At 42.6% G+C, this 23,306-nt stretch overlaps 2 protein-coding genes and 1 non-coding gene across 3 annotated transcripts; all 3 read left to right on the plus strand.

Moving 5' to 3' along the window:
* Positions 1 to 2,291: 2,291 nt before the first annotated feature.
* On the plus strand, positions 2,292 to 3,618 carry LOC133890390 (uncharacterized). The gene is made up of 2 exons (XM_062330776.1): positions 2,292 to 2,512; positions 2,583 to 3,618. The coding sequence occupies exons 1-2, from the start codon at positions 2,292 to 2,294 to the stop codon at positions 3,616 to 3,618; spliced, it is 1,257 nt and encodes a 418-aa protein (XP_062186760.1).
* Positions 3,619 to 11,324: 7,706 nt separating this feature from the next.
* On the plus strand, positions 11,325 to 19,571 carry LOC133889967 (E3 ubiquitin-protein ligase RKP). Its single transcript, XM_062330394.1, has 11 exons — positions 11,325 to 11,660; positions 11,835 to 13,448; positions 14,212 to 15,033; positions 15,501 to 15,661; positions 16,041 to 16,179; positions 16,268 to 16,351; positions 16,677 to 16,955; positions 17,079 to 17,210; positions 17,553 to 17,752; positions 18,096 to 18,300; positions 18,727 to 19,571. The coding sequence occupies exons 2-11, from the start codon at positions 11,949 to 11,951 to the stop codon at positions 19,021 to 19,023; spliced, it is 3,819 nt and encodes a 1,272-aa protein (XP_062186378.1). The 5' UTR covers positions 11,325 to 11,660; positions 11,835 to 11,948; the 3' UTR covers positions 19,024 to 19,571.
* A 3,623-nt stretch (positions 19,572 to 23,194) lies between these two features.
* Positions 23,195 to 23,266, plus strand: TRNAW-CCA (transfer RNA tryptophan (anticodon CCA)). The gene has a single exon. It is a non-coding gene; the product is annotated as a tRNA-Trp (tRNA).
* Positions 23,267 to 23,306: the final 40 nt, after the last annotated feature.

Consider the following 23,306-nt stretch of genomic DNA (forward strand, 5'->3'; position numbering starts at 1 on the left):
TTTTTTTCTCAAAAGTTTTGAGCTAAAACTCTTTTTTTTCAATTTTTTTAAACTAATTTTTTTCTAAAAAATTATCAATAATTTGAGTTGAACTTTTTTTCTCAAAAGTTTTGATAAAAAAGTTTGTTTACAAAAGTTTTCAAAAATGAAAAGTCGTGGACGATTTTTTTTTTCAAAAAAGTAAAGTTGGGGATTGGTCGGAAAGGTGCGAGAGTTCCCGTGCAACTGCCAAGTGCAACTCTTTACAGCGCCATAAAGTGCGTTTGGTTGGATTATATGGTTAAATGGGATATGTTTATCTATATTTTATTGGATAGAGTGATTTAATTTTTTTATTTGGTAGTATAGATAGAACGATATAATTTATTGTTTGATTGGACGGATATAATTTAGATGTGATTAGCCAAAATTTATACGATCCGCTTATCATATATTTAGTTTTTCATCCAAATATAATAATACGATATCTTATTTTGTTGATTTAATGGTAATAAATACAATAGTATAATTAGATCCCAAATCAGATAAACGATTTAAGAGATAATAATATTTAAAACATGTTAACGAAAAAGTACATTCACTTTGATCAATCAGAATATATCATATGAACAAAGATAAAACTTATTTAGAATATGGATAACTCTATAGTTTTTAACAAATATACTCATCCAACATTTAAGAAAAATATTTCTTTAAATAAATAGCGTATGCAACATGCCATCCAATCAAACACTAAATAGTCATCTCGTATCTAAAAATATTCTCCCAACCAAACCCAACATAGTGCTCTCAAACAACGAGTGGTCAGTGGTCGACAGCGGCGACGCAACGGCACGGGAACGAGGGAGCACCTGCAGGAGACGCCGTTTGTGCGCGCGCAGCAAAGCGGTGGCGAGTGACGCGCTGACGCGGCCGGCACGGCACGGCACGGCACCGCACGGTGTCGCTGCGCGGCGGCGCCATTGGCTCGTACGCGGATCGGGCAGGGGCTGCCCGCCACCGGCCCACGCGCGCGGCAACGGCATGTCCCCGTGCCACACGGCTTGGGCAGTTAGGTGATCTGGTGACGTCGCTCTAGCGCCTGGTCTACTCTGGAACGGAATAGCGAGAAGATAACATCTGCGATACGGTTTCGATTGCTTTCGCTGCAGCTCACACGGCTGATCACGCACGCTCAATGGCAAAGAGCACACGTGTTTCTATCCCACGCATTCCCAGTTCGATTCAGCAGTAGTGTTCAACGACACCTCTCCGAACAATTCAAAAAAAAAAAAAAAACAAAGCCTTTGAGAAAGCAAGATAAGAAACTACCCGAGAAGAATTCACGTGAAGCTGATCTTCCCGTCCGTCCGTCCGTCCATGGTGCACGTAATGATCGACGAATCTTGTGCGGGTAGGCTACGCCTTTTCGACTTGTAGGAAGCATCTCTCTTTTCTTTCCCTCCAGAAGAATATGCGCAAAGCTTTCTTTCTACGCTTTTTCTTTCCTTTAGACTATCTCTAACTATATTCCCTTCATTTCATACTCTTCTCGATTCTCTTCCCTGTACTCATTTCTTTTATTTTCTCTCATATCCAACAGTTCCACTTCAAGTAAAATCGTGAGGAGAAAGGAGAGAATTCCGTTCTGAAGAAAATGACATTGAGAATCACTTCGTGACGAGAACCGTGAAAGGAAACCGTTGGAACGCTGAAGGGAACGAAAATCCATTCACAACGGGATTTTCGTCCCTGAAGGAAAACAGTTGGAAGTAGTCTTAGACCAACCCCAACAATTTTCTTCCCTTCCCACTTTAAAATCCCTTCACGGCGGGATTCCCTTCCCATATTCATTCCCTTCAGGTTCCTGCACTCCAACAACATTCCCTTCCCCGTTCTCTTCCCCAACAGACTTTCAATATTGTATCATTCTTTTAACCACAACCTTTTTTTAAGATACGGTGCGTATATGTGGTACTTGTACGGCGTACATTACATTTGTACGCCGACCAGCGCAAAAAATTAGTTTCGAAGATGAAAGACCTGTCAATACTGATAGCGTTTTGGCCGTACCGTCGTGTACATGAATGTTGTCATGGGTCGCATGCAGCACATGGGAGATTGATTCATGCGTACAAGGCTTCCTGTGAAAGGAATTGTGGTCCAATAGTCTTCCTTGCCGGGGAAGCTAATCACGGGTGGCTTGCATGCGAAGCTTCGACTCACTATTAAAGGGGCCGGCCTCCAGAAGTGAGAGGCACACTTCTTCCGCATCTTTCATATAGACAATGAACTCTTTAGATTCGGAAGGAATGCTAATGTTTTTCTCGGATTCGAGTGACGAAGAGGATGAACTGCTTTTGCTTGTCGCCATCGAGGAGGAACAGGCTGCATCCGAGGGTCAGAGTCGTCAGCGTGGCTCCGTCCCGGGCCATGCGGTCATAGACCGTGGCCACTGCGAAGGTGCTGCTAGGCTGTACAGGGACTACTTCGCCAACAACCCTGTGTATGGTGATGCACTGTTTCGGCGAAGGTAAGGTCATATTCGAAATGCACCACATATACATGTAGCGTCCCATAATAACGAATGTTTATCGTACCAGGTTTCGGATGACTCGTCGATTGTTCTTGAGAATTGCGGCCGCTGTGGAGCAGCATGACCCATGGTTTTGGCAGAGGAGGGATGCAACCGGGAAGCTCGGCCTAAGCCCCCTACAAAAAATGACTGCGGCAATACGTCAACTAGAGTACGGAGTCAGTTCCGACGCAGTTGATGAGTATGTGCAGATCGGGGCCAGCATCGTGATGCTGGCCTTGAGGAAGTTTTTCCAGGCTATTGTCGTGCTTTTCTCTGATGAATATCTCCGGGCTCCCACTGCAGAGGATACTGCTCGCCTCTTGGCTGAAGGCGAGCGGCGAGGGTTCCCCGGGATGCTGGGGAGCATCGACTGCACGCATTGGGTATGGAAGAACTGTCCGAAAGCGTGGCATGGCGCTTATACGGGCCATACTCGCAAGCCTTCCATAGTTTTGGAGGCGGTTGCGTCGTACGATTTATGGATTTGGCATGCTTTCTTTGGGATGCCTGGTAGTCTGAACGATATAAATGTTTTGCACCGGTCTAACATATTTACCAGGCTTACCGATGGGACTGCGCCAAACGTGTCGTACACCGTTAATGGTAACAGGTATGACATGGGGTACTACCTCGGCGACGGCATTTACCCCGAATGGACGACCATAGTGAAGGCAATTCCAGCACCAAGAGGCAACAAGAGCGTCCATTTCTCCGTCATGCAAGCATCTGTCCGCAAGGATGTTGAACGTGCATTTGGTGTCTTGCAGTCGAGGTTTGCCATAGTCCGAGGACCTGCTAGAGTTTGGGATCAAAACACACTGCAGAATATAATGACAGCATGTGTCATTATGCACAACATGATAATTGAGGACGAAAATAACAGCGCTTCAACGGAGCAGGTGTTCGACTTTATGAGGGAGACAACGACAGTGCATCGAGATCCAAACCAAGGAATCCTGCATTATGTCGAAGCCACTCAAGCTATCAGGAACCGTGCAATGCACCACCAATTGCGTGAAGACCTTGTTGAGCACCTCTGGAGTCTACATGGGACACAGTAGCTATGTACCAGTGAAGTATTGTATTGTTTAGTTTGTAGCATGTATGATGGTTTTTATCCCCTAAGGTACCTTATGTTTTGATGGTACTACACGTAATATGTATCGTGCTACCTTTGTATTGTGCCCCGCGCTATTCGGCCCATGTAGTATCGTTCATGCATCAATCCATATAGAATCGTTCATGGTTGCAGTCCATGTACAATCGTTCATGCTTGCAGACCAATGTATAATAGTGCATGCTTGCAATCCATGTGGTATCGTTCATGCAATAATCCATGTTTCAAAAGTAAGGTACCATTATGTCTCACACAAATATTACAATCCAGAGTTTAAGGTCAACTACCTCACAATGGAAATCATGTTTCGAATAAGATATACGCAGGAAACAAATAAATAAGCTGTTCTTTTGAATGACAAGCACATCCGTAGAAACAGAAATGAAGTGGGCTACGGGTTATCCTCTACGAGCTTCCATCGTGCCAAAATGTCTTCTTGCCTCTTCCTGTAGTACTCACGTAGAAGCCTGCTAACAATGTGCAAGTCCACCTTCATAATTCGTTCATCTTGATCATTCACTCGGATCGACGCCTGCAGCCGCATCACCTCGATCTGCTCCTTCTTCAACTCGACCATAACCTTCTTTGTTTCGGTGAGATCAGCAATGTGTCGTTCATACATACCTCCGTATACGGTTGGCAATGAGGAGGTGGACGGTGATTTGCGTGCCCAGGCCGCTTTGGCTGCGTCACAGCCAATAGGACGTGGAAGCTCCATCGACGCATTCGAGACCGTGTCATTCGGCACTTCGTTTCACTCAGCTTGGCTACACTATGTGTCCACAACATCCTGTAGCTTCTGTGCCTTCGCCGATTCGTGTGCATGCCATTTAGGGTGGTCGGCAAGCATCACCCAACAATGAGTGTAGGCAAACGACTTGCCCTCAATTGCTTTAGATGCCGTGCATGCTCGAGCCATCTGCAAAAAAACTTATTCAGTTTGTCCCCCTCATTCATGGTACATGAACATGAAAAACTAAAGCTCGAACCATGGTTACCTTGTCACGCTTGTTGGTGCCGCTAGGATTCAGCTGCTCTACCTTCCTATAATGAACGGTGAATTTGCTAACCGCATCCATGATGAGCTTCATGTGGTTGATCAGAGCCTTGTCGGACCTTGTCATCATGCTGGGCTTCCTATATGTGTTGAAGTACTTGGCGATTCGTCCCCAATAAGTCTCTTTCGACTGATCTATCCCAAGAACCGGATCCTGGCTCACATTTAGCCAAGCCGACACTAGCAACTCATCTTCCTCGTCTGTCCACTTGGTTCGATCAGTTTTTGGCTCGACCTTTTTCTTCTTCTTTGAGGTAACCTTCTTCCGACCCTTATCCTCGCTGCCCACGCTGAATTGGCCTACCTCCGAATTTCCAACTGAAGTCCCGGATACACCAAACTGTGACAGGTCAGGCTGTGGTACGTCAGATGAGCCACCCTGGGTCCCCATCTCCTGCCCCGACCACGTCATACGGTCGAAACCGTCCTGAAGTATAGTCTCATAAAATGGATCCATACCGCCCCTTCAATTCAGTGATAACATGCATTATATGTTAAGGCAAAGAGCAGAATATGTACACCATCATTGGAGGAAATATATACTTGCATACATCATACAATCGAAGCATGACCCATTACAATACTAACTAGGAAGCAATTGACACTAATGGTAAATCTAACATGGGATGGTAGCAGGTTACTGGAATGAAAACAACCAAATGTCGTACTGCAAAAATGAAACCAAAATGCACATTTCATAGTGCCAGCACTTCACATTTGTAACACATGTGGCAATTGTAACCAACAAGAAATGTGTTCCACCACTTCATATTTCTAAACACAGCTGCCATTTTACCCTAAATTGCATATGTATACGACAGTACCCAAATGTCGAAAATATGCTTGCAGAACATTAAAACTTATTACCCAACTGACCTAATTGAGGTTCCAAGACATGCACCGTATCAAAACATATGTACCAAATGCCAATATTATGGTTCCAGGTCAAGGACACATACAAACCAATATCCACATGGGGTATGAACCACAACCAGATACCTAAACAAATGCCAGTTCTTCATTGAAATGGGCACACAAGCTTATGCATTCATACAGTCACAATTACGTGAAATTACACAGAGCAAGCCGACTACAAGACCAAGTGCAAATCTAACATTAGCTGTGCTGCAGGAGAGGGATCAAGCACTACTCGAGTACAACGAACTCACTAATCGGAAACCAAACACGACACCCGATTACAGCCGCCAGGATCTATCCGATTCAACGGAGACGCCCTCCTCCGTATTGGAACAAAGCACCTCATCCGTGCTCCATTCCGATAGGACGATGTCGTCTCTGTCGTTGTTCCTGGACAGCCATGGGTCTTCTTCCGGTGCCAGGCTACTGCTGTCCGGCAAATCAGCAGCCATCGACACAGAGGAGCCGCGAAGCGCATCCTCCACTTGGAATACTAGCTGACCCAAACCGGCGGCAATGGCGTCCACCTCTAGCAGCGCCATGTTCAGGTCCACTGCCGTCGGGGTGCTCTCTGGGCTCAAGTTGTCGTTCGCTAACTTCTTCAACGCGTCAGTGGCCTCCTGCACATGGTCTTGCATCATGGAGACAAGGGCCGCCAGAGCTGCCGGGTCCATCTACAACATCCACGAGGGGAATCCTATGAGCCGGAGGCCAAACCATCAACGACGGCAGCACCAGCGCACCCCTGGGCGGGTACCCCGTTCCCCCAGCCCCTTCATCCACCGCCGCAGGACCTCTGCCCCCACTAACCAAATGCATCCCCTACCCCAAATCTTTCACCAGATCCATGGTTCAACCTACCCACGCCCGGATCCAGAGCTAGAAGATGGGGAAACAGTGGTACCTTTCGTCGATTGCAGTCCTCGCCGCCTCGTCGCCTCCGGGGACGTCACCGCTTCCCTCCCCGCGCGTTGGATCTTTCCACCTGGCCCGACAGCACCACGTCGCCCTCCTTCAGCTGCCCTCCTCCTTGCTCGCGCCGCCTCCGCCCCTCCTCTCTGCGTCTTCCGCCCGAGCGCACGACGCCAACGACCGCAGCCTTCCCCGCTCACCTTCTGCGCGAAGGGAACAGAGAGAGGTTCCCACGGCCGAGGGAAGCTCTCTCCTTTCCTGTCCCGCGCCGTGTCGGGAAGGGAAAGCGTTGGGCGACGTTTCTCGTTCCCGTCGAGGTCGCTTTCCCATCGCGACGGGAATGAAGGCCGGGACGGGAACCCGTTGGGGTTGGTCTTAGGTCTTGTTCAATTGGCCTCGAAATGGCAGGGTCGCAGTCTAATCTCCGCACATCAGTTTGGGGAGGATTTTTTTAGTCTAACAATTTCTGCATCTTCGTTTAAGCTTAGTCGGAATTCTAACATGGCTCACCCAGTCGTTTCTCCCTCCCTCTGGCCTGAGAAAAAAAATCATCAAGCCTGTAGGCGTGGAAAAATTCATCGACGCGAGTCGGAGGTAGTGCTGCGGTGGCTACTGTGGCGATGCGACTGGGAGGCGATGGTGACGTGGTGGTCTCCCCTCTGGTGGCCACCTTCTCGCTGGTTATCGCGTCGCCCTCCTCTTCCTTCCCCGCTGCTCTCGCGTGCTTGGGTTTCCTCGCGTCCTAGGTTCACATACAACGAGGAGCCGTCGCTGGTGAAGGGCACAATGGTGCAAGCAGTGGCCGCCACCGACCACCAGAGGGACATTGGGACGGAGATGACATTGTTGGGCAACTCCACGACCTCAAGATGCCACATGCTGATCAAGAGCACGTCCCCCACGAGGGACAACACCCCAGCGAGCCGATCGGGCCCGCTGGTGTCGTACAATGCGACAACGGGCTGGACATCTCGGAGCTGGAGGATTGCCACCTCGCCAAGCTGGACCTGGGTGCACGTTTGACACCATGCTCATTAACTGGAGATCCAAGGAGGAGGTGGAAGATCCTTAGGTATCACAGGGAAGAGGCAAAGATTCAGGCTTGGATTAACCCTGAAGAGTGCCAAAGCTGAAGCACAATCAAGAAAGGGCTAGGTAAATCTAAATTTTAGTGTCAATTTACTGCATAAGAGTGCCAAAACTGCAGTCAAATTTATACTTTTTAACCATGCTTCAATGATGAAAGTTGCTAAAACTAGTCTCAATAGCTATATCACTTCAATTCTAAGTTGGAAATATACGTGGCCATTTTAAGAGCCCTGTGATCTTTGCCCAATAAATTCACTAATATAAATCAAGTATTCAAGTGTTCAGTGAAATCTTGTATCTATATATCTGAACCCTGCTTGCCTAACTATGATGATATATTGAGTCTGAAACATATTGAACAAACTGAACAAAATTACTAAAATTAAAATCATGCATCTACATATCTGCTTTGATACTACATCTAGTTCAAACTTTGCATTGTGAACTTATAATGGTCATTGTATAAGTACATATTGGTACCATTTTTTAGAAACTATGTGTTTGAATTCAAGCTTACTAACAAATAACACAGAATTTCCAAGTACCAAGAAATTTCATAATTGTAAATTACTGAAGGTTGGGATCATTAGATCGTAGCTGTCATTTTCCTGTTTCTTCACCTCGACAGCCACCAACAGAGTTTGATCCTTTGCAAACACTTGTCCACCACCTTCACGTTGCTTGGCTAATCTGAGTTGTCTAGAATTGTGGGAACTAGGAAGCATGATTATTCATTGCTTTCTATATTACCCCCTCTCCTTTTCATAGCCACATCTCCCCTCTCCTTTTCATAGCCACATCTCATCAAAATTCTTTCACTAGTCTGGTAATTCCTAACTTAGGTTACCATTCTCAAAGCTATGTGAAGAACTTCGATCTTAGAGCGCCAAGCGATATGATATCCTCTTAACCATAACATATGATAAGCCATTTGCTTGAGGTGATATTATGATGATTTGCGGTACTAATATACTACTATTACCAATGCATATTCGCTGCAAGCTAGTATAGACATCAAGTTCAAAGTTTGAAACTTTTCCCTCCATGCTGCACTGCCCTAGGTAGACTGCACACATGACATACATCACAAGATCAGTTGCAAATCTGAACATTTTTCTGAGTCATTGTTGGTCACACTTTTTTTTTTGCAATGAGCTCATTATGTGAAGATTCAAAAGATGCGGTCGAACCTAGAGGAGAAGCTGATGAGACGGATGAGCATTGTGCAACAGTGCATCGAGGAGTGGCGTGCCATGGCACATGCGTAGCACCTACAGCAGCTGCGGCACACCGTAGAGAACATTCAACGGCTCAAGGCATGAGCCACCACCGTTATCTATCAGGGAGCGACACGTCCTCCTGCGGCTGCTTCTCCTATAGTAGAAACATCGTCAACGGCAACCTCCTAAATTATCACTATAGTACTAGTGCTAGATATATTTAGGGGAAGATCAAGGTGGTTCATTTGGCGCGAAACTGGCATGATTTGCGAAGTACAGAATATGTTTTTGATGTTTGTAGGGGGTGTTTGTGTTGGAGAAATCGGTGGAGATGTGTCATAAAGTTTGGATTTTTAATGTGATATACCATGTTGCTGAATGCTGATCCATAGTTCAGACATCAAAAGTGGTCTTATCCTTCGGCATTGTTGCATCGAGTTTTTTCAGTATTCTCTAATGTCACACCAACAACTTCCTGACTAACAACAATAATTAGAACTGTACGAACAACTTAACCTGCAGGAATTTGTGAAGAAATCATGTTTTGCTAGAGAACTGAAAATAAATAAAAAATCCCTGATATTTGCTTCTTCACATGTAGATTGAGGCACCAAAATTTCTTAGCTTTTTTCTGTGAGAGACATCTGCTCAAGATCAGTGTAGTGGATGCTATGAGTACCTTAATGAGTTCACAAGTAACAACGAATAAATTCCATATTACAGTCAAAGAGAACGCAATTACTTATCTTATCTGACATCAAGCAAGAACTAAGAAATGACACGCTAAAATCCCAGTTAAAACCAAACATATTCTTCAACAAACGGATTAGGAGGAAGCAAGGGATTCATTCCCCACACGGTTTGGGTGATATGAGAGGGATCCATTCAATCCCTCCTTGGATAGGTTCATATTGGGGATTAAATTCCAAAGAACCAAACAAGCCTTTAGTGTGGTTGCGCTAGATGCAGTGACGAGCAAGGATGATTTCCTGGACACGGCTTGCTCAGAGCATAGCTTGCTTCGTTGGCAGAAACATAAACGACTTTCCCTTCTTTTCTTTTTCACACTTCCTAATTTTTTGATGCTTGAAATTTAGGAGGTAAGAGCGGGCGACCATATGAACATGTGTGAACGCGCGACGCCCACCGTGGTTTTCTAGGGTTGGCGACGACAGCTTTCCGGTGGGGATTTATCTTCTGTTGAACTTAGGGGGAGGTCGATGGGCGACAAGGTGGTTCGGTGAGCAGCGAGGCGGTGGAGGATGACCGGATGAGCAGGGGCAGGGTGGGGGCAAGCGGAGACAACCCAACAGAGCCTGGTGAGCATGGTGACGGGTGACATCGGTAAATTCAGCGACGGAAGCGTCGCCAAAGACGAGTGGAGGGGGACATGAGGCGGGGGCGAGCATGTGGAGGGCAGGAGGCTGACACGGTGAGATGATGTGCAAGAGAGAGCGGGAGGTTGAAGAAAAGCGCGGAGTCATCATCGGATCGGACGGCTGATGGCGTTGCTTGAAAAAAAAACAGGAGTATGAAATATAGCTATAGCTCTCCTATTTCAAACAGCTGGATTCAAAGTCCAGATGATTAATGACTTCTCACATTTTTATCGATAATTCCACTGAACAACTGGTTGCAAGTTCCAAACAGAGAGCAACTTGCCTCAGCTTGTCCTACTGCTATCCAAAGCACTTGCCGCTGTAGGATTACAGTAGCAAGACTGGCGCTAGCTGCAGCGGGCGTTGAGCTTGGAAAAAAACATAGAGAATAGAATTATCCTAAAATCTTATGAAGCCCATGATTCAAAGGGACCTCTCAATGATGGATATCTTCTGAATTGTGTCCTTTCGTTTTTGAACCGGTGTCACACACACACATCGACCAAGCAAAACGCTAGAATGGTTCATATTCATATCCTAATGGACACACCGAACAGGATAAAATATCCAACAATGCGTCTAATGATTCGTGTCTTATTCACAAGAAGCAACTACGGCAGTGCCGTCCTGAAAATTTCATTTCAATAGTTTTGGAGGCCAATTGGGCATCAAGGGAACATCTTACATCTGTTTAACTATTTTATATTATCTCCACTGCATAAGTAGCATTGTTGATCCAAGTTAACTATTTTATATTATCGCCACTGTATAATTAGCATTATTATTGATCCAAGTTAACAGTTGACCTGAATTTCATGTTGAAAGAAGGTTATTATCTTTAGAAAAACAAAGGTCAACGAAGCATAATACTTTTAGAAAATTTAAAGTTAATATCCTCTTTTCGCAGCACTAAATGTGGCAAAATCCATTGTCAGGAGAGGCATGCAAATTGGAGTTGACCATCGATAAAGAATGAAGGGTTGAATCACAGCAGCACACGTCCACAGAAGAAGTGTAATTTCCGCGAAAGAAAAGGACCAAATTGAAAAAAGTGTAAAAATAATTCTTTAACCAATCGAACTATTGCTCTCTTTCTCTCTCCTCCTCGTCTTCCTCGTGACTTCTCAAGGTGAAACCCTAGCTCCTAACCTTCCCGCTGCCGCCGCCGACGATCACCGGCAACTGGTGAGCAGGAGTGCTCGGTGATAGCCGCCGACATCTCAATCGAGGGTTCCCCCTCTCGCTCTCTCCTCTCTCCCCCTTCTCTGCCGCCTCCACAATCTGGTGTGACTCATCATCGGCGACCTCACAACCGGCGACGGGAGGCGTCGCCGCCGTCCTCACCCCCGCCCTCTACTTGTATTTGAGTGGTGCGGTGTGGAGATTCCTGGATCAATTTCTTCACTTGCTGGTAAGTAATCGCGGCTTGCTTGGACGGATTGTTCTATCAGTCCCAATCTCTTTCTCTTTATCTAGTTAGTTCGAATTTCTTTGTTGCTTAGTTGCCTTCTAATCCAATCTAATCTAGTCTAGTGACTCTAGTCTAACCCATCCATCCATCCATCGTGTTATTCTTATTCTCCAGCGTACAAGATCAATCCACCCAAGGTGTTGGTACAGTTTACTTTCCAAAAAAGCTGGGGGGGGGGGGGGGTTCAACTGAATCCCATGCTCCACGTTAGGTCCGCCCCCGAACTTGATGGCGGAAGGAAGCAGTAGCCATAGGAGGAGCGCGTTCTCCCCTGGGTTGGCTGTGTTATTGTCTGGTGACGAAGCTAAGATTAGCCCCCAGAAGTCGCACTTGGTGTCCTATCATGATGAGATTGGGCACCAGGCTGTTGAGAGGACGATAGAACACATCTTTGATCTCCCTCACAAGTCGGTGGTCCAGCCTTGCGGACCTATTGATGCTGGATTTGTCCGCTCGGTATTGAGAAATCAGGCTAGAAAATTTGATCTTGATTGGGAAAAATGTAGCCGTGGATACCATGACAGCATCTTGATTATGGACAAAGATGCTGGGCAAAGCAAGGTTGTTCTTGACGATTCGAGCATTTGTGGCAAGTTCAAGAGTATCCGGGAACATTTACTTGTTGAAAGCTCTGCGCCGTTCAGCAGTGCCAGGGCTAATGCCTGTGTGTGGAAGGGTAAGTGGATGTATGAAGTGACCCTGGAAACTTCCGGAGTTCAGCAGCTTGGATGGGCTACTCTCTCTTGCCCCTTCACTGATCAGAAAGGTGTTGGTGATGCTGATGATTCATATTCATTTGATGGACGGAGAGTGACTAAGTGGAACAATGACCCAAAGCCATATGGCCAGCCATGGGCTGTAGGGGATGTGATCGGTTGCTGCATCAACTTGGATGCAAGAGAGATCTCCTTTTACAGGAATGGGACTTCTCTTGGTGTTGCATTTGATGGAATTCGCAAGGTGGATCCTAGGAAGGGCTACTATGCTGCGATCTCACTCTCAGAAGGCGAGCGTTGCCATCTGAACTTTGGCTCACATCCATTCAGGTATCCTGTTGATGGGTTTAATCCAATTGAGGCGCCACCATGTTCTTGGATGTTTGCTGCATATCTTCTTAGATGTTTGTTCCGATTGCTAGAAGTTCAAAATCTGGAGAAATCTGAATCAGCTTACTTTGAGAAACTGAGGAGGGTCAAGAAATTCGCACCACTACAAGAACTGTTTCAACCAATTTCTGAAGGAATCTGTGCTGAGTTTTTCAGTGCTATTGAAGGAAGCCAGGGGTGCCTTGAGTATATTGCCTGGGGCTCATTAACCACTCTTCTCTTAGATGTTTTGAGGGCACGCGAGTCACATGATTTCTCATGCCTTGATCAGGTTCTCGACCTTTTCCTTCAGTTTCCAGGGAGCACCTCATTATTGCTGGAGCTCATTGTGGCTCTTTCTTGCATGTGCAAAGCTGCACCATTTGTGTTGACAGAATGCCCGTATTCTGGATCATATCCATTTTTAGCACTGGCTTGCCACCTTCTTGGGCACAAGGATGTAATGCATCTATGGTGGAAGTCTAAAGATTTTGCATTCTCGTTTGAAGGGTTCCTTACAAGGAAGATTCCAAATAAGCAGGACTTACAGTGCCTTATACCATCTGTTTGGTGGCCTGGGTCTTCTGAGGATGAAGTTAGCATGACATTAACGATGACAGCACTCTCAGATGCAATCAAGAAGGTAATTTTTCCCTTGCCTCTCTTGTCAGTTGTCACACAGGGAGATTTTGCTGTAAGCTGTCATTTCTCCTCCTGAAAATTAGAAATTCTGTGTTGCATAGAGAAGAAGTATGTTTTTATTCCATTATGTGCACTTCTTATATAATGATGCCACTGCAACAAAATAGTGCGGGTTGTTGCTGTTCTGTTAACTTATTCTAGAGTTGGATACTGTTCCAGGCTGATGACTCTTATTCTACATTTATATGTTTTCTGACTTGAATCGTGTTGTAATTATTTGTCTTGACACTTGGATATCCATGCTACACCTTTTATAGGTTTGATTTGGATGATGTATTGTAGCTGACCTAGCTTGGAGTTTTGATTTTTGTTTTCGATCTTTTAGTTTTCTAAGTAAATTGCATTGTTGTTGTTAGGAGTATTAGAGTCCTTTTCCTATTCTGCATTAGAGCCCTTTTCATATTCCTAGTGTCCTTGTGTACTGTTATATATTGCCCCTTGGGGCTATTATTCAATACAAGTGCTATTCATAACATGGTAACTGGATAGCTAGCATTAGTGAACTTATGCAGTTCCACTATATTTTGATTTCTATACTTATGTGTTGCTCTATCAATATAAAGTTCATGCTTCCTTTTGGGATCAATCTTTCAATTTTTGACTTAAGACCATGATTGGTTGTAGATAGCTAAAACTCTCTCCCTGCCTCCCTCCGTTATATCTGTTTGTTAAATAGTTTTCATGCTGTTATCTTTCTTTTGCAGATTGAAGAGATGCATCGTTTGCTTTGCAGCTTGGTAATTTGCTTTATACCACCAGTTTCTCCCCCTCAGCCTCCAGGCTCTGTATTTAGATCTTTCGTACAAAGTTTGGTACTAAAGGCTAGAGGTGGAGATCATAGGATGGTTGTCAATGGGACTTTCAACAACACTGTGCTTGGTTCATTGTACACTGTAATCCTTCATTTGCTGTCTGAAGGATTTTCTATGGATTCTTCTGGGTCTGCATCATCGTCCAGAATGAACTGTGGGAATGGTGTTGGATTTCTTCACAAAGGTGGGAAGCGAAAGTTTCCGACACAGTTACTATTCAGGAATGATGCCTATTATAGTGTAATTCCTAGAATTGGTGGACCACCAGGCCTTATGATGTATTACCCCCAAGTTGATGTCGTGGAAGATGAAGTGCAGTGGGATGAAGGCTGCATGAGTGATGAAGAGACACGAGTAACACACACTACAGTGCAGAAGCCTTGTTGCTGCTCAATATCAGATGTCACTGTTCGCCTAAGACACAAAGAAAATGCTAAGTATGTACCATCAACTTCAAAAGGCCCATGCAAGCCCATGCCTGAAAGATCTGCTCATGTTGCTGCTGAGTGCAGTGGGAGAAGTCTGGATGATGAGATCGAAGACAAACCTAGCACAAGTACTCAATCAGAGATTGAATATGGATATGAAGCACTGCATAACTTGGAAAACATGCCAATGACAACTCAATCTTCCTCAGAAGCGCTTAAAGAAGAAGAGCTGCTTGATGTTATGTTATTGTTATATCATTTGGGCATCTCACCAAATTTTAGGCAGGCAAGTGATATTTCTTTGATCTTTTTTTGAAGCAGACGAACACATATATGCTGCAGCAAGGATCCATATCTTTGCTTCCATGAAGATTCTCACGATCTGCAAACTTAATGACATGCTGTTCCCAACTAGTCTCTGTATAAGTTGTCTTAGTTTCATACATTTGCGAGTTAGGACATGCATGTATTTTGCTTTTGCAAAGATGTGCATGTTTGTTGATCAACATATGAAAATTTTATAGACGAATTCACTTTGTGGTGATGTGATTGAAAATTGGGTCCTCATGTATAAAGTATCTACCTGTTCATTGACTTTGCCACCCTTTCACATGAAGTGAATCATGTGATCCTAGCCAGTCTATGAGTCATTTGCTGACCATTGTTACCTATTAATACTCATCGGTGTATGATATTAGTATATACTGTTTTAAATTATAGTACTGACTTAAGTTTTATTTCATGTCCCAGCAGGCATTTTATTTCATGTCCCAGCAGTCACAGTCCATTTCTTTACTAGAAGAAACTGATAGGCTGATACAGGAAAAGTCATGCGCGGAGCAAGTAAGGCGTTTGAAAGAAGCCCGGAATAGCTATCATGAGGATTTGGTGGATTGTGTCAGGCATTGTGTTTGGTATGATTTCTGAAAAGACAAACTTTTTTGTATTACCTTGCTGTACAACCATGGTAAAATGGTGATTTTTTTTGTGCGTGCTAGCAAAGTCTACGATTGTGCCATATACATGTTTTTTTATTGTATTTTCTTCTGGAATTGAAATATTGACTTATTCGAAACAGATTTAAATGGTTGTGAGTAGCCCGTAAGAACAAATGAAGGAATGTTTGATGCTTTCCAGCCAGATAGCTTATGCAGATATTCATTAACTTTGTTCTTTTGATTTCTTCTGATATGGTGCAAGTTGCAGCATCAGAACCTGTATGGGCTACAGTTGGTGCAATAATTTTTGTGGGATACTGAGTTAATCTGTTGACCTTTCTTATGGTGTATTCAGGTATCGGGCCACTCTTTTCTCTTCATGGAAGCAAAGGGGAATGTATGCAACTTGCATGTGGGTTGTGGAGCTTCTTTTGGTCCTCAGTGACAAGAAAATCATTTTTCAGTATGTTCCGGAGTTCTATGTGGAATCACTGGTAGGTTGATGTGTCCTTTTGCTGTCAAGTTTTTTCATTCGCGATGAACTATGTGCCCTAGATGATTTTCTTTTTGTTATTTTTGCAGGTTGATTGTTTCCATGCCCTGCGAAGGAGCGATCCTCCTTTTGTTTCACCTGCAGTATTTCTTAAGCAAGGGCTTGCTTCATTTGTATGTACCAAACCATCTTGTTGCTCCTTAATTCTTTAGTTCATTACCATCTTTCTTGGTATGAAACCTAACTGTACACATCTTTCTTGTTGATACTAATGGTATGAAGGTTCACATTCAAAATTATGAAGTTTGATGCATTCAGCAAACTGTTTTTTGCCAGCTTTCATGACATGCTACTCTCTTTGGAATATAGCACAGAGGGATAAAAAACTAGTTAAAGTGAAAACTTAGTTTCAGCCAAATCATGAGTTTTCTTGAAAGGTGTTTAGCATGCTCTTAAGTGCTTCAGAATTATCTGAGAGTTCTATTTTGTTACTAATAGGTCACTCTGGTTGTCAAGCACTTCGATGATACGAGGATAGCAAATCCAGACTTGAGAGATCTTCTTCTTCAATCAATATCTGTCCTTGTACAGTACAAAGAATTCATGCTTGTTTTCGAGAACAATCGGGAGGCTATAAATAGAATGCCAAGATCACTTTTATCAGCCTTTGATAACAGATCATGGATACCTGTTACGAACATACTTTTCCGGCTCTGCAAAGGCTCAGGATTTGCTTCCTCAAAGAATGCTGAATCTTCATCTTCTGCAACTTTTCAGGTATTATTGAATATCATCAGTTTTGTTTTAATTTTGCTCAGTCTTCTGTTCTATCGGGTATATGTTTCTGTGTGATTGTTATGCAAACTATCAATTTGATTGTTTGGTTTGTTTCCTTTGAAGGTTCTACTTAGAGAGACCTGCATTCATGAACAAGAACTGTTCTTATCCTTCCTCAATCGACTTTTCAACACACTCAGTTGGACAATGACCGAATTCTCTATGTCCATCCGAGAGATGCAAGATAAACACCAGGTGGATTATTGTTTTGCATTTTTCTTACTGGTATATGACTTACACTATGCACTGACTGATGGTAGCTTGCAGTGCTCATTTCCCTTAACACTGTCGATTCAAACAATACAAGCAGGGACCATTTTGATACAATGAAGTGCATTATCAAAACTGAAAAGTATTTTCTCTCAATGCAGCCATACAGTAATGAAATCTATTGATAAGAATCATTTGCTGGATTTTGATTGCTCCTGTTAACTGCTTTCAATAGGATTTGTTATGAGAAGCATAATCTATGTTCTTTCTTTCCTCTGGCTTGGCCATGCGACTATGAAGTTATAACCAAACATATTCTATTTCCAGGTTGCTGATTTGCAGCAAAGGAAGTGCAGTGTTATTTTTGACATATCATGTAGTCTTGCCAGGATCTTGGAGTTCTGTACCCGAGAGATTCCTTCTGCATTTCTCATGGGACCAGATATGAATTTGCGGAGGTTGACTGAATTGGTTGTCTTTATTCTGAACCACATCATATCAGCAGCTGATGCCGAGTTCTTTGACATGTAAGTCAACATCTTAATCTGAAGTTTCTGAAAAATGTTGAGTGGTACAGCGCCCTTACTGAAAGTCTGAAAATTAGCAGTGGTGTAGTTCTTGTAAGTTAGCGTATGATCTTTGAAAGGTATTCATTTTATTGCATTCATAGCCTAAATAAATTGCTACTACAATTCAGTCAAGCTCAGCGAAGTTGATTATGAATCATTGTGCTTCCATCTTGGTAGTTCTTCCTTCATATTTGACACTTCACCTAGGATGCTTCCTTCGTTTGCTCATTCAGCAGCTAATATTATCTGTACAGAAGTAAATGGGCATACTTTTAACCAGTATGAAGCTTCGTGCATGCAGGACACTAAGACGACCAGGGCAGCATCAAGATAAAACAAATCGTACTATGATCTTGGCTCCTCTTGTTGGCATTATCCTGAATCTTATGGAATGCAGCAGCACATCAGAACACAGGGAGCTAAATGATGTGATTGCAGTGTTCGCGAGCATGGATTGCCCTGCTACAATCCATTTTGGGTTGCAGTACCTACTGAGCTACAACTGGGTTAGATTTCTTTCCTTTTCTTCTCTATTGTATTTGATTTCCTTGGATTTGCTTTGTTTTGACTAAAAAGTAGTAGCATTCTTGTTGATCAGATAGCTATTTTTTAGTAGTCTGATCTACTTGGTTATGTGTTGTGGCCAAGGTTTTAGAAACCGTCGTGGGGCTGGAAACCCCCAAAATCAGTCTAGTTTGAAAACTTGATTTTGAATTTGCTAATTTTCGAGATCTTTGGAGGGAAAGTATTTATTAGCCTCTAATATGCACATCTTTACGAATGGAATTCTCAAAAGAAGCAATATGTGTTGTTTTTTTTTTTTGGGGGGGGGGGGGTAGTTTCTCGCTTGGTTTAGGCCCCTGTTTGTGACATACTTTCCATTTATAATTTTCTGTCATTTGTTTGCCATAAATATGCATGTCTTTCTACAGAGCCATGTCCTTCGAGGGGACACCTCCCTTGCGAAGCTGGCACAGCTTAAAGAGTTCTCCCATTACTTCCGACGCATTACAACGTCTGTGAACGGTGAAGATCACAATCTCAGCACAGCCGATGAGGAAGAAGATGACACCTGCTGCATTTGCTACAACTGTGATTCAGATGCAACATTCCAGCCATGCCATCACCGGTCCTGCTTTGGCTGCATAAGCAGGCATCTCCTGAACAGCCAAAGGTGCTTCTTTTGCAATGCAGTAGTAACTTCAGTTACCAGGATTGACAATTCATGAGCGACACACTACTCATGGTCACCTTTGGTATCATGACCCGGAGAAGATCATGCCATTTATACATCTATCCATTTTGCTTGACGGGAGGCGCAGACGACTCAGAGATCCTTTGCTTTCCTGGAAGACTACATTGCCGTTGTCAAAGGTCAGAAGGGGTCCTCGTTTTCCTTGCGTAAAGATCAGATAGTAGTAAAAGGGATTCAATAACATTATTGCAGAAGGAGGTTTCTGTACAAGGTGGGAAGCCAGTACCACCGAAAGGATTCACGGAATCACAATTTTTGTAGGTTTTAGCGAAATTCCACGATGTAAATATGAGATATGAAGCAGATAAAGTGGGTGATCGGATCAATGCATCGACCTTTTGTAATTAGCCAAAAATAAAAGAACTAGATGCTTTGTATTTGGAGAGAGCTCGTCTTTTTTTTCCTCACCACGGTGTAGCGTCAAGAGTAAATAAAGTCTTCTGTTCTGCTTGTAAGATGCAATCGGTTGTAATACTACAGTGCCAAAGGTTCAGACAAAAATGTCAAAAGCTACTTCGTCAAGCTGCATCTGAAATTCTGGATACATAGCATAAGTATACATACAGTACACATACTACTTCAGGAAAGTCAATTATTGCCTGCATAATACAGTATATATACGGTACACATAATATGGCGATGCGTATAGCATACAAGCAAAGCCAATTTTGCCTTGTACACGCACATCTAATACTGAAGGACAGGTTTGCACAACGTAAGGTAAGAAGCGTACTTCAGGAAGACGTATTATACACACCTGTGGGACCCACGTGTCATGGGCAGTTTACCCTGTTGACACGTATATGAGAGAAAAAGTACACGTATCTTATTAGAAAGGAAGGTCTTTTTAAAGAACCTAATCCTGTGAATTTTGACATCCGACGTCTCTGCTCATGCGACCCAGTCCCGTGCGCCAGCTCGACATGCGGGTCTCAACATCCCCCACCACCCATACCTCCCTCCCCTCCCCACTCCGCTCCACCACACTCGCCTGTCCCCTTGTCGCAAATGATTCTCGCCCAAGCCCTCACGACGCTCCCGATGCCCACCCCGTCGTCCTCACTCCGCCTCTGTTTCCTCCTCCTGCCGTGTGGAGTGCGGGTTGCTGCCTGCCGCGTCACGAATGTGATGGCGGTGGCTCTGGACCCCGCCGCGGCCGCGCCCGTGGGCGTCGAGGAGGAGCTACCGGAGGGGTACGATCAGATGATGCCCACTGTGAAGTCAGCGCGGTGACGACGCGCGGGGGTGGTGCTGCATATGACGTCGTTGCGGGGCCCGCACGGCATCGGTGATCTCGGCGACAAGGCGCTCGCCTTCCTCCGTTGGCTTGGGGACATCGGCTGCACGCTTTGGCAGGTGACTAGCGCTGCGCACATTGCCTCCATGGTTCACTGATTTTTCTCGTCAATTAGGTTGCAATTAGAGTGTTATTAACGAGATTAATTGTGATTTTGCAGGGGTTGGGATCATGGGATTTGTTCATTTCAGAATCCGAATGATAACTGAATTTGAATTTAAAAAATTTTAAAAATAAAAAAACTAGAGACAATTCTAAGATCTCCTGTGAAATTTTAAAAATAATGCCGTTTGCATCATATTATATAGGAAGGAAGTTTTAAAAAAATGAAAAAAGTTGAAGCGTGCAATCCAGTTATTAACTCATGTTAAGGAAAATCTTAATATGTAAACACATATTTTCTTGTGTAGGACGTATCTTAAGAGTATCTTTAAAATTGATTTCACTTCATTTAGAGTTTTATTAATTTCTCCATAATATTTACAAAGTTTATAAGCATAAAGTGAATATGTTAAGAAATAACACTGTAATTAACTTATTCATGCCTATCATTATTTTTCCTACATAAAGCATAGTATAAATAAACTAATAAAAGTAGTTTCACTAATTTTAGAGGTGTGATGGGCCAGTTATGAATTAATCAAGTCACAACACATTTACACAATCCCGCATGATACAATAACTAATTCATGAGTTCATGTATTTTTAAAAGACATATGATCATGTAATAAGACTAACAAAATTAGTTTCATGATTTTTGGATTAGCAAAGAGTAAAATATGCATTTAACTTGGTTTAATAAATACATTTTCTCACAGAACATTTTCAACTTTTTTATGAGTATAAATACTTTTATCATGTAGATCATGTTACAAGGAAACTAACAAAATTTGTTTCACTTGATTTGAAGCTCAGATGAATTAGTTATTAATTCTATAAAATTAAGCTATTTTTTGGGGTTTTTTACTGAACTTCACTGAAAATCGAGAAAACCGTTCGATAAATCGAGAAAACTGAGCGGTTATCGATAATGCGGAAAATTTGAGAAAATCGCTCGGTAATCGGTCCGATTCGACTGATTACCGAATGAAGAATCTAGTATTTTTTTGGTCCAAATTTTAAATTTTAGCAAATAAATTTTGTGTGAATTTCAACCGAATTTCAAACAGTTATCGTGATAATCGCGTATTTTTGGTTACTACTCGGGAGCGATTACCGTTTCAAAAACGGTAAGTAAAACCCTGATTAACACACTTTGGCATGTTTGACCAAGATAGATAGTTGTTTGGTTCCTAGCCGCAAGTTAAGCGTGTCAAAAAAATTTAATAGATCTCACGTGTCATAGAGTTGTAGAAAGATTTTCTTAGTCATGCCAAGTTCTGGCGTCATTTTTATCTGCCACAACTTAGACTAGTTAAGCAAATTTGGTAGGCAAGCTTGGACAAATTTAGGGTTTGTTTGGTTTATTACTATCGATTATTGTATCTTTAGTAAAATCGTATTTAAGTGTAACGAAAAAATTGCTCGTCACACTTTAAATAAAAATTTAGTAAAGAAATTAGTCTATGACAGACATGATCAAATACTGAAAAACAATAGCACGCTAAAACTATGATAGCGAAACAAATAACTATTAGAAAATATCTGATAAAATATAACAAAATACGACAACGAACCAAACATACCTTTAGACTAAGAATCAAACATACCTAAGTTTAGGTATGACCATACGAGGGCCAGTTATTTTGAGATGTTAGTCTAGTATGAACGACTTGCTAATTAACTATTTTATGACGCCATGTATGTCAAAGATTACCTGTATTTAGAAAAAAATCAACTAAAATAATAAAAAATTAATATTTTGTACCCTCATTCTTATAATATTGGATCCGCCACCGAGGCTCAATCGTTGTTGGCACATCCTTTCGGATGAGTCCCTGCATTCCTAAGTTCGTTTGCTGCGTGAAGAGCAGTAGCGGTCTTATGTTCTATTTTCATGAATTAAATAACAAATCTACTAAGTGTCCGGACATCCGATCTATCGGATGCGCTAATGGCTGTAACATCAAAAGTTAATATTTGTAACTTAAAAAATATGTAAAAAATACCTCGTTATATGTATCTGATTTTAAAAAAAAATTCTCATCCGCAACATTACTTCATATTACACGCAATATTTTTATGCAAAACCTATATAGTATAGAAAGTATGATAACAAATTTTTATAATGTATGAAATATTAAATTTGAACATATGAAATATTAAAGATACGAAAATATAGTAATTAATTCAAATAGATAATATTTTCGGGTCTCGATCTGGATGCAAGAGATGCTAGAATACAACATACGAAAATAGCTATGATAACAAATTTCCATAACATTTGAAACATTAAATTTAAACGACTGAAACATTGCAGATACGAAAATATAAGAATTAATTCGAATGGATTTTTTCGGATTAGATCTGTACGCTAGAGATTTCGAGATGCAACATAAAAAATAACTATAGAATTTTTTTTACAACATCTGAAACATTAAATTTAAACATCTAAAATATTAAAGATACAAAAAATATAAGAATTAATTCAAATAATTAATTTTTTGTTACATGAGCCGACCCAATCAAAATGTCCGATAGTCCGGACGATCGAGCCACATCATTACCGATTAAATAAACATGTCCTATCCTTTCTTTGTAACTACGCGCCTCTTTCTATTATAACTACATACAAACTATATTTATTTCTCTCATTGGCAAAACGGTCCTGTTTCACTGTTTGTTACCCGATGGGAAATGCCAATAGAAATAACTTCAATTGAAACTTAAATCATGAACTGTACCAACCGGATCCGTGGCGCAATGGTAGCGCGTCTGACTCCAGATCAGAAGGTTGCGTGTTCGATTCACGTCGGGTTCAAACTCCCGATCCAATCCGGATCCTTATTTTTTTCGCCATT

Source organism: Phragmites australis, chromosome 14 (assembly GCF_958298935.1).
Source record: "Phragmites australis chromosome 14, lpPhrAust1.1, whole genome shotgun sequence".
NCBI classification, from domain to species: Eukaryota; Viridiplantae; Streptophyta; class Magnoliopsida; order Poales; family Poaceae; genus Phragmites; species Phragmites australis.

Bases quoted from the DNA above. Each gene is read 5' to 3' on its own strand.
- LOC133890390 (XM_062330776.1), top strand. From the start codon at position 2,292: ATGCTAATGTTTTTCTCGGATTCGAGTGACGAAGAGGATGAACTGCTT. The intron at 2,513-2,582 runs GTAAGGTCATAT...TTATCGTACCAG, and splicing joins GATGCACTGTTTCGGCGAAG to GTTTCGGATGACTCGTCGAT.
- LOC133889967 (XM_062330394.1), top strand. From the start codon at position 11,949: ATGGCGGAAGGAAGCAGTAGCCATAGGAGGAGCGCGTTCTCCCCTGGG. The intron at 16,180-16,267 runs GTAGGTTGATGT...TTATTTTTGCAG, and splicing joins AGTTCTATGTGGAATCACTG to GTTGATTGTTTCCATGCCCT. The intron at 17,211-17,552 runs GTGGATTATTGT...TTCTATTTCCAG, and splicing joins AGATGCAAGATAAACACCAG to GTTGCTGATTTGCAGCAAAG.